General features: G+C 43.2%; 1 protein-coding gene and 1 long non-coding RNA gene across 4 annotated transcripts in view; one reads left to right on the top strand and one right to left on the bottom strand.

The window, feature by feature from the left end:
* Nucleotides 1-234: 234 nt before the first annotated feature.
* Nucleotides 235-11680, bottom strand: part of LOC147140388 (uncharacterized) — a 33054-nt gene continuing 21608 nt past the window's right edge. Inside the window, exon 3 of the long non-coding RNA XR_015088503.1 lies at nt 235-1088. This is a non-coding gene — a long non-coding RNA (uncharacterized LOC147140388). The remainder of the gene's footprint in view (nt 1089-11680) is intronic.
* LOC147140387 (junctophilin-1-like) overlaps nt 10992-11680 on the top strand; it is a 61936-nt gene continuing 61247 nt past the window's right edge. For all 3 annotated transcript variants that reach the window (XR_015088500.1, XM_086044025.1, XM_086044026.1), the window contains exon 1: nt 10992-11562. Coding sequence is in view for 2 of the 3 variants with exons in the window: in XM_086044025.1 (XP_085900151.1) it covers nt 11184-11562 (379 nt within the window). In the remaining variant the exon portion in view is untranslated. The remainder of the gene's footprint in view (nt 11563-11680) is intronic.

Raw genomic sequence — 11680 nt, 5'->3', positions numbered from 1 at the left:
AGGAAGCAGTTGCTTGATGAGGCACCGCTGAACTTCATTCTCAAGGACTGCCAGCCCAGGTCCTTGAACCCTCATATGTTTTGCCAACAAGAAAGGTTTGTGTGCAAGTTACACAAAGTAGTAGTTGATATATATACATTTATTTCATCTGCAATTTAAATGTATTGATTTGCTTTTGGTTTATTTTTCAGATCATCAAACAAATGCTGTCCAACAGGTACCAGGAGGAACGGGAAAAAGTGAAAATGAGAGTACAGAGAGCTGTGGCATGTGGACCTCTGTGAACATGGAGGCTTACTTAGCTCTGACCTGTCACTACATTAATGACAATTTGCAGTTGTGTTCATCAATGTTGGGTGTGCAATACTTTCCACAGTCACACTGCTGACAATTTGGCTCAGTTCAAAAGGGGCATGATGGCGGACTGGGCCATAACCAATAAGGTAACATGTCTTGTGAGTGACGCATCGCCAAACATGATAGCATCCACTAAACCCCTCCAAATTCGCCACGCTTCAACCTTGCACACACAGACAGCCATCCAACTTCACGTACACCTTAAGCGTCGAGTCACAGACACTGCTTCCAGTCTGGAGTCTCTGAGTGTGTTAACCTTAGCAACACTTCTAGATCAAAGATTCAAATCACTTGGCTTCCGCAGTTCCTACAGGTGCACTGAGGCCATAACCAGACTGCGGTCTGAATGTGTGCGCGTCATCGAGCGCACAAACGAGAACCAGCCTGGATCATCATCACAGCCCTTCGCGACCACATCTGGCATATTATTCATCATTTGTTTGTTTTTGGAAATGTACTCAAATTATTATTATTATTATTTTTTTACATAAACTGTGGCACCACTTGGATGATGAAGTGGGGAGACGCGAAAGAAGTGCAACTGCAGATGCTCTATCAGATGTTGCAGAGATACACCGGAGAGGGGAATATCGGACGAAATCTGGATACACTAGAATACTGGAAAAACCAGCAAACCTCCTACCCCAACCTCTTCTTATTGGCAAAATAGTTCTTGTGTACACCGGCATCGTCAGTTCCTTGTGAGCATGTGTTCTCCACCGCAAGAGAAACTGCAAGCAGAAAATGCAACAGACTTAATTTTGAGACATTTGAGTAATTAATTTTTTTGAATAAAAAATTGTAATGACAAAAATTCCACAAGCATCCTCATTTTCACATTATGATACATGTTCACATTATTTAAAGATATGGAATAATACAATATGAATGCAAAGACTTGAATGATATTGTATACACTGGACTCGGTCATCAAATCAGTGTCAGTTCAGTCTGTCAACTGGGTTGCCTGAAGGAATGATTAAAGTTCAGCAAGTGTAAGTAGCACGGTTCAACACAGTGTGTCATTGTGTCAACACACTTCATGACGCCTCATAGAACCATCACTAGAAGAAACTAAACAAACGGTCGGAAAAAGGACTCGGACGTGACACTGACCTTACAGAAAATTGACAAATCACAACTAACCAACCAGGACTGAAAGAAAGCGGGGAACTAAATGGGCCCAATCCCAATACCCACACTTGCACCCTATGGTCTTTGCTGAAGTGCACACGAAGTTGAAGTGCACAAAGGATGCGAGGGCGCAGGTTACAAGTTGGGCTGTCAAATTAGTGCATTAACTGCAATCAATTAATTACAGGTAGAGTTAAAGTGTTATTTTTTTTAATCAGATTAATCTAATTTTTAATCTCTAATTTTACTGTTTCTGTATAATGATGAGATCCATTTTGATGCTCGGTGCTTGTGCTTGAGTTGTTGGGGGTGCAAAAACAATGGACAATGTCACCCTGAAGTGGACACTAATTGGCTGTCATTGTGTTTGGCATAACCTGATAGGCTCTCATTGTAGGTGAGAGGGAAAATTCAGGAGCAGAGACAAGAAAATGGAGGAGCATGTGAGAGTTATTGGTCTGATGAATGGTAAATTTAAAAAATGCCCTGACGGCACTATTGATAAAGGCAGAGTGCAATGCCTTCTTTGTAAGAAGGACTTTGCTTACTAAAGAAGCAGTTCAAGCCTACCACATGAATGCAAAGTAACCAGCCGCATCTAAAGCCACAGCTAATGATAGCAATGAAGACGCTAATGTAGAGAGCCATTGCAAAGCCAAATTAAACAGCCCGCCTATGCGCAAGTCTGCGACCGACGGGCTGACAAATGTTCTTCCCAAGTAGAGTAGTGAGATTTTAAAAAAAGATTAGTTAGATCAATTAATTACAGATCCTGATTAATTAATCTCTCAATTGTTTTAAATTCATTGACAGCCCTAGTTACAAGTGTAGAAAAATTGCAGAATTGGGACACTGTGTGACATCATCGACTTATGCCCCTGCGTCAGCGAGCATGGTGGCACGGGTTGTTGTTTTGACAATTTTGTTGTTTAAAATTATTTTTAAATTTCAGTAAATTAGTAGTAAAGTAAAACTTGTGCTCTGTCTTTCAGTCGATGGGAGCTATGGCTCCATTATTTGGACTATTTGCGGCTCCTACACGATATGCAGCGCATGCGCAAAAGGTTGCTAAGTACGGCAGCTACGCTAGGACAAATCACATAGGCAAACGGTAAAGGGTGAACGGTGGCTTCAAAACATTGATTAAATTAGACATATACAAATGATAAACTTTGTAATAATATGACATGTATATATATATGAGAATACTTTTTTCGGCACAGGTACAGGAATTCCACCGAATGTCGTCAGTTTCACGCTATTTTGGTCAAATACGCAATGAATTGTGGGTAATATACCATGGATCAGCTCAGCCGAAGTGCAGAACAAGGGCGCAAAGAGAGCGACAGAGCACTTTGCAGAATTGGGACACCGTATACACTCATACCCTAGATGGGAACGCGCAAGTGAGGGCCACAAGGGCGCAAGTGTGGGCAATGTTGCTATTGTTATTGTATTTTGAATTTGTTCGTGCTATTTTTCCATGTGGAGGCATACCCACACATTCCCTCATAGTCATCATGCACACACATACACCGGCACGCAGGTGTGCCGATGTATATTTTATACATGCTTTGTTGTCAATAAACATTTCAATCAGTCAATCAATCATCCATCCATCCATTATCTGTACCGCTTATCCTCACAAGGGTCGCGGGGCGTGCTGGAGCCTATCCCAGCTGTCTTCGGGCAGTAGGTGAATTGGTTGCCAGCCAATCGCAGGGCACACAGAGACAAACATCCGCACTCACAATCACACCTAGGGGCAATTTGGAGTGTCCAATCAACTTACCATGCATGTTTTTGGAATGTGGGAGGAAACCGGAGTACCCGGAGAAAACCCACGCAGGCACGGGGACAACATGCAAACTCCACACAGGGAGGCCGGGGCCGGGATCGAACCCACGACCTCTGAACTGTGAGGCGGACGTGCTAACCAGTCGACCACCGTGCCGCGTCAATCAATCAATCAATCAATCAATCAATATTTTGTTTAATTGCTTGCTTACCACTGCCTTTTGTTTCTTCACTTGTGCCATGCTCATCTTCTGTAATATTGGTCATTGGATCATTGCTTTATTTGAGTCAATCTTAACTGAATTGTGTTAGTCATGCTATACTTATTTATGTAATGTATAATCTATTGATTAATGTGTACCCCTTAGAATGTGTAATGCTTTAACTTGGCTAGAAAATATCGTATTTTGCATCCTGTGTCTTGCTCACTCTCTTTAATCCATTTTTTTAGACACTGAAGAACATTCGGCAACTTGCCCCGCTCCCAAGTCGATATTGTGCATTGGATTTTTCATAGGCTATAGTAGGGATGTCCAAATCTGGTCTATCAAGGGCCACTATCCTGCATATTTTAGATGTTTCCCGACTCCAACACACCTTATTAAAAGTTTATTAAAAGTTAAGTGCTGCCTAGTGCCTAATTAGGTTCCTACCTATTTATACCGACGTTTATCTCCAATATTTTCCAAAAAGTACAAGTGCGTAATTGAGCGTTTTTTTCCCCCCCACTCGCACTAAACATCCGGTGGCCAATGGACCTCCAGATCCTGTTCATATCGCATCAGCCCATCAAAGACCACATCTGTATGTCTATATGACCTCCAAAATAGGTTGAAATCTGGATGTCAAACCGTGACCTGATATGGAGGGTGATAAGATGTTAGGGTTAGTTAGTATTTGAACGTCTCATTAATGAATGTACTTTTTAAAAATGTATTTAACCTCCAGGCAAGGCTTTTAGCAGTTTCTCATTTAACCTGGGTGCAATGGAGGACCAAGCCAGTGTGGCAAAATTAGATAATGGTTGCAGTACGTGCCTGCATGAGGTTCTGTGTGCGCACGTATGTGGCTTTCGAGCCGGTCGTTGTAGGCGGGCATGGCAACGGCTGCCTGGGCAAGTTGCGCAAATCCTCCTGGTTTGTTTGAATTCAGGAGGACAGAAGACTGCAAGACGAAGCAGCGACTCATTGTTGAAGGTAAGTAAACTACTTATTTTAACATTTGGTGACTCTTGTTTACTGTTACACATTAGTGCTTCAAGGTCTTTTGCGTTTTGGGTTATAAATTATTTTTTAAGATTATATGTATCTGTAGTTTTACGTTTTGAGCCAGCTAGTCGCCAGCCATGTTAGTAGTTTTTGGACACAATGGCGGCTCAAGCACAAACAAACTTCAACTTGGCGTTGCGCAACACAGATACAAACTCAGTTATTTATTTTCTTCCATTGGGAATGAACCAGCTTCAGGTCGCCCTCTTTAAACGAATGTTTGAAGCCAACTCTTTGCAGACTTTCTATTTTATATTGGCAGAACTTTCTTTTCAATTTCTGTTTTGTGAATGTGAAGAAGCTGATTTCACAGTATTGCTGTCTAGTGTTGCAACTACATGCAATACAGATGTATAACTTTTTTGTCTTTCACCATTTTCAGTTACTGTGCTCCAAAGTTTCAATGAGGCCACAGTGGAGGCTGTGCGCAGACACGTTGGGGAACACTTAGGCAGGGGCGTCCCAACGAGTTCTTCAACGGCCAGTGTCCTGCCTGATTTCCATCTATCTCTGCTGCAACACACCTGTTTCAAAAGATCATGATCGTTATCAAGCTTCTTCAGAGATTGCTGATGAGCTGATCATTTAAGATGAAAAACAGGCAGGAAAGCACCCCTAGAGGACCGGAGCTGGACATATCTGACTTAAGGGGAAGTCAGTCCCCCAAAATTATTTGCAATATGTTCAATGCACCTTCATTATTGTAAACATGGCATTCTGTTTAGTATAGCATTTGTGGAATATGAGTTAAGCAGCAAAATCCACCTGTTTTTAGCAATCTCAGGGGGCGGCCATTTTGTCACTTCTGTCGACTAAAAATGACATCACCGTTGCTCAGGTAACGACCAATCACGGCTCACCTGTTTTCAGAAGCTGAGCCATAATTGGTTGTTACCTGAGCTCCAAGCAACTGTGATGTCATTTTCAGTCGACAGCAAGTGACAAAAATGGGTGGATTTTACTACTCATATTCCACAAACACAATATTAATCAGAATGCCATGTTTTGCCTAGTGGGCCTGCATAGAACATATTCTTGTAAGGAACATTTTTGGGTTGCCTTCCTCTTTAAAACACACTCTATCAAAAAGCGGTGGAGTTGTGATGTTTTAATTGTATATAATAATTGCATACTGGATGTTATTCCTGCAGTTTATTGTGTGAAGGCAAAGGCCTTCACACATGTTATTCCTATTGCATACTGGATGTTATTCCTACAGTTTATTGTGTGAAGGCGAAGGCCTTCACACATGTTATTCCTACACTTTAAACTTATTATTGTGTGAAGGCGAAGGCCTTCACACATACGTTAGTCCTACAGGTTATTGTGTGAAGGCGAAGGCCTTCACAAATATGTTATTCCTACAGTTTATTATTATTATTCCACTCCACTTTTTTGGCGTGCGACTCCTTCCACATTCTTCACCCGATTCACTTCATTCAAGTTTAAAAAAATTCAGAAAATTCATGCCTTCCGGGGTAGTATTTTTTTTATGTTCCCCAAATTTACCGTTTCCCCAATATTTCCCATTTTTCACCCCAAAAAACCCCATTCATTTCCAATGGCACTTTCAACATTTACCATTTCCACCTTTCCAATTACAAATACACAAGATTCAACTCATTCAACTAACATTGGTAAAGCTTTTCAACACACCTACAATTCCTACTTCCCAAAAATCGAACTTATTCATTCGTAAAAAAACACAAAATTCCACCATTCACATTCCCATTGCCATATTTAACAATTCACATTTACATCATTCCAATTTGAAATTCACAACATTCATCTCATTCAACTCATATTGGTCAAGCTTTTCAACACACCCCAAATTCCTATTTCCTACACATTCAACTCATTCACCCTTAAAAAACCCACAAAAATTCAACTATTTACCATTCATTTCCATTAGCACATTCAATCTTTCACATTCACACCATTCCAATTTCCACAAATACAAGTCATTCAACTCATTCAGCTCACATTCACCTTTTCAACATCCCCAAAATTTCTGCTTCCCACACTTTCAACTCATTCACCCTTAAAAAAAAACACAAAAAGTCAACTATTAACTATTAATTTCCATTACAACATTCAACTTTTCACATTTCTACCTTCCCAATTTCCACAAATTCAAGTTATTGAACTCATTCAACTCACATTCAGCTTTTCAACACCCCCCAAATTCCTGCTTCCCATACATTGAACTCATTCATCCTTATAAAAGCCACACAATTTCACCATTCATTTCCAGTGGCATACTCAACCCGAGGTCTCGCCAGTGCGGCCGCCATCTTGGTCAGGAACGTTAGCGAGACAGGGGATACTCACCCCGAGGTCTCCCCAGTGCGTGGCCATCTTGGGTAGGGACATTAGCTAAACTTGGGATACTCACCCCGAGATCTACCCTGTGCGGAAGCCATCTTGGGCACGGACATTAGCTAGACTGGGGATACTCACCCTAAGATCTCCCTAGTGTGGCGGCCATCTTAGACAGGGAAATTAGCCAGACTGGGGATACTCACCCCGAGGTCTCCCCAGTGCAGTGGCCATCTTGGACAGGGACATTAGCCAGACTGGGGACACTCACCCCGAGGTCTCCCCAGCCAGTGCGGCGGCCATCTTGGGAAGGGACATTAGCCAGACTGGGGATACTCACCCCAAGGTCTACCCAGTGCGGTGGCCATCTTGGGCAGTGACCCCTAGTGACCCAAATCACCCTAAAATGAACCGGAAGTGACCCAAATGACACGGAAATGAACCAGAAGTAACCCAAATGACCCCGAAATGGACCGGAAGTGACCCAAATGACATGGAAATGGACCGGAAGTGATCCAAGTGACCCGGAAATGAACCGGAAGTGACCCAAATGACCCGGAAGTGACCCAAATGACCCAGAATTGACCTTAATGACCCAGAAATGAAACGGAAGTGACCCATATGACCCGAAAGTGACCTGGAAGTGACCCAAGTGACCCAGAAGTGACCCACGTGACCCGGAAGTTATCCCAAATGACCCAGAAGTGACCACGAAGTGACTCCCAAGTACCCGTCACATTCAGTAATGGCATATCCAACATTTACACCATTCCAATTTCAAATTGACAACATTCAGCTCATTCAACTCACATTCTCACATTGGGGGTGACATGGCTCATTGGTAGAGTGGTCATTTCCCAACCAGAGGTTGTAGGTTCGATCCCCAGCCATTCCATCCTTGTTTGCCTTCTTTTTTTCCTGACTTCCTCCTTTTATTTTTTCCTTACTTCTTATTTTCTTTCTTCCCTTCTGATTTGTTTATGTCCTCCTCATTCCTGGCTCTTCTATATAATTTGAGGTCATTCAACTTCATTCAATTACATTCAGTATCATTTCAACGCATTCCAAAGTTTTTCATAGAGGTCATTCAAATTCATTCAGGATCATTCAACTTCATTCAGTATCGTTCAACTTCATTCCACTTAATTCTACTTCATTTCAATTCAATCCTTTTCATTCAATTTCATTCAACTTCATTCCATTTAATTCAGTATCGTCAACGTCATTCAGTACCATTCGACTTAATTCGGTATCATTAAACTTAATTCAATATCATTCAACTTCATTCCAACGCATTCCTTAGTTTTCATTCAGCTTCCTTCGCCTTCACACGCAATTTCTCCAGAAATTGCATTCTCTAGTTGTGTGAAGGCAAAGGCCTTCACACATATGTTATTCCTATAGTTTATTATTATTATCATTCCACTTCTTAACACATTTTTGGTGTGCGACTCCTTCCACATTTTTCACCTGATTCACTTCATTCAAGTTTCAAAACATTCCGAAAATTGATATCTTCCGGGGTAGTATTTTTTTTGTTCCCCAAATTTACTGTTTCCCCAATATTTTCCACTTTTCACCCCAAAAAAACCCATTCATTTCCAATGGCACTTTCAACATTTCCCATTTCCACCTTTCCAATTACAAATACACAAGATTCAACTGATTCAACTCACATTGGTAAAGCTTTTCAACACACACACAATTCCTACTTCCCCAAAATTCACCCGTAAAAAAACCCGCAAAATTCCACCATTCATTCCCATTGCCATATTCAACAATTCACGTTTACATCATTCCAATTTAAAATTCACAACATTTATCTCATTCACCTCATATTGGTCAACCTTTTCAACACACCCCAAATTCCTATACACATTCAACTCATTCACACTTAAAAAACCCACAAAAATTCAACTATTCACCATTCATTTCCATTGGCAGATTTAACTTTTAGCATTTACACCAATCCAATTTCCACAAATTCAATTTATTCAACACATTCAGCTAACATTCAGCTTTTCAACACCCCCAAAATTCCTGCTGTCCACACATTCAGTCATTCACACTTAAAAAGCCCACAAAAATTCAACTATTCACCATTCATTTCAATTGGAACATTTAACTTTTCACATTTACACATTCCCAATTTCCACAAATTTAAGTCATTCAACTAATTCAACTCACATTCAGCCTTTCAACACCCCAGAAATTCCTACTTCCGACACATTCAACTCATTCACCCTAAAAAAAGCCACACAATTTCACCATTCATTTCCAGTGGACCGTGTTATTGCCCCTTGGTCTCCCCAGTGCGGCGGCCATCTTGGGCAGGGACATTAGATAAATTGGGGATACTCACCCCGAGGTCTCCCGAGTGCGGCGGTCATCTTGAACAGGGACATTAGCTAGACTGGGGAAAATCACCCCGAGGTTTCCCCAGTGCGGCAGCCATCTTGGACAGGGACATTAGCTAGACTGGGAATACTCACCCGAGGTCTCCCCAGTGCAGTGGCCATCTTGGGAAGGGACATTAGCTAGACTGGGGATACTCACCCCAAGGTCTACCCAGTGCGGCGGCCATCTGGGACAGGGACATTAGCAAGACTGGGGATACTCACCCCGAGGTCTCCCCAGTGTGGCGGCCATCTTGGACAGGCAGCCATCTTGGGCAGGGACATTAGCTAGACTGGGGATACTCACCCCGAGGGCTCCCCAGTGCGGCGGCCATCTTGGACAGGGAAATTAGCCAGACTTGGGATACTCACCCCGAGGTCTCCCGAGTACGGCGGCCATCTTGGACAGGGACATTAGCTAGACTGGGATACTCACCCCGAGGTCTCCCCAGTGTGGCGGCCATCTTGGGAAGGGACATTAGCTAGGCTGGGGATACACACCCCGAGGTCTCCCCAGTGCGACGGCCATCTTGGGCAGGGACATTAGTTGGACTGGGGATACTCACCCCGAGGTCTCCCCAGTGCGGCGGCCATCTTGGAGAGGGACATAAGCTACAGCTAGAATTCTGGCCCCTTGGCCTCCCCTGGTGTGGCAGTTATATTATTCAAAAGCATTGGAACACGCAGAATTGTAACCCCTAATCTCTAACTTTTAACTTGTTGTTAAAAAGTATTGGGACACCCCGATTTCTCATCCCCAGGTGTCCCTAAGGAAGCGGCCATGTTGTTCAAAAGTATTGGGACACCCCGATTTCTCATTCCCAGGTGTCCCTAATGTAGTGGCCATATTGTTCAAAAGTATTGGGAAACGCCGATTTTTAATCCCCAGGTGTCCCTAATGAAGAGGCCATGTTGTTCAAAAATATTTGGACACCCAGATTTCTCATCCCCAGGTTCCTTCCTTACCGAGATTCCTTGTTTCCTTCCTTCCTTGCCAACTAGTGTCCTTTCTTCCTAATTTTTTTGCCAGCTTCCATCCTCCTCGAAGTTGTTTAGTGCGTGTAAAAACGGAGCGACTTTCCTCACTGATGAGTTGGTAGTATTGGTAAAATATCAGTCTTTGCAATTTGGTAACATCGGCTGAAATGTTTCCACCTTAAAAGAAATGATCACTGGCAGCTATACATGTGGCGTTTCAGCAGCAAAACAGGTGTAGCTGCCTCTAAATTTAGAAAGACAGCAAAGTTAATGACCCCAAGTAGAGCAGGACTAGTCTTACCAAGTTAAATAATACAATTCACCGTCCTCATATTTGCAATAGAAACTTCTGGCATGACGAAATATTTTTGGGCTGACAACAACAAAGCGTTTCCAATCATAAACTGTCATACGAAATAATTTTTAATGTCAAATATAATATCACAACAGCTGCTCATGCGAAGCTTCTTCCTTCTCGGAGAAATTTGATAGGATCTCTCCTGTTTGTGAACGTCGTATTAAATCGTACAGCTCTAAAAAAAAAAAAAAAAATGCGCTGCTGCTGATCGGATTTTGCGAAGCCAGCGGTTAACGTGGATAACTGTATACTCGCGTCTGTTGTTTTATTTTGAAAATCCCTAAAGGAAGCAGCATGTCGTAACCCCAAGTATAATTTTACAGTCACTGTAATAGCCTCCAAGTAGCGAGCCTGTCACACCTCTCAGCTGTGGAGTATCGACTGTGCCGCCTGTCAAACTCCAAGTCCCGTTCCTGCCGATACTCCCAGCCGCCCCCCGTCAGCCTTCCCTCCCACCCCCGCTGAGAGTTCGCATCCTCACCGGGTCTTGCCAGTCGACTGTACCGCGCTTTTAAAAGCACGCCCCACTCTCTCCGAAGTAGTGTAACACAGTTTTACTCGGTCCCCCCTTTCTGAATGACGGGCGGCCGTTTCGACTTTGACGATGGTGGCACCTACTGCGGAGGCTGGGAGGACGGCAAAGCTCACGGCCACGGTGTCTGCACCGGACCAAAGGGCCAGGGTGAATATTCAGGCTCGTGGTCCAACGGCTTCGAGGTGGTTGGAGTGTACACTTGGCCCAGTGGGAACGTGTACCAAGGCTACTGGGCGCAAGGGAAACGCCACGGACTGGGTGTAGAAAGCAAGGGCAAGTGGATATATCGGGGGGAGTGGACGCACGGGTTCAAGGGTCGCTACGGAGTACGACAGAGCCTGAACACGCCAGCCAGGTACGAGGGTACCTGGAGTAACGGGCTGCAGGACGGCTATGGCGTCGAGACGTACTCTGATGGAGGTAAGTACGTGATAGGGGCTGAGCGTCCATGAAGTGAATTCCTCCTGGATAGACAGTATATTAGGGCTGCACGATAATGGAAAAACATGCGATATGTGATATATGGATATAGTGATAA

Source organism: Filicampus tigris, chromosome 10, assembly GCF_054856515.1.
Source record: "Filicampus tigris isolate MCC_2025a chromosome 10, RoL_Ftig_1.0, whole genome shotgun sequence".
Lineage (NCBI taxonomy): Eukaryota > Metazoa > Chordata > Actinopteri > Syngnathiformes > Syngnathidae > Filicampus > Filicampus tigris.
This window is presented reverse-complemented; position numbering and strand designations above follow the sequence as displayed.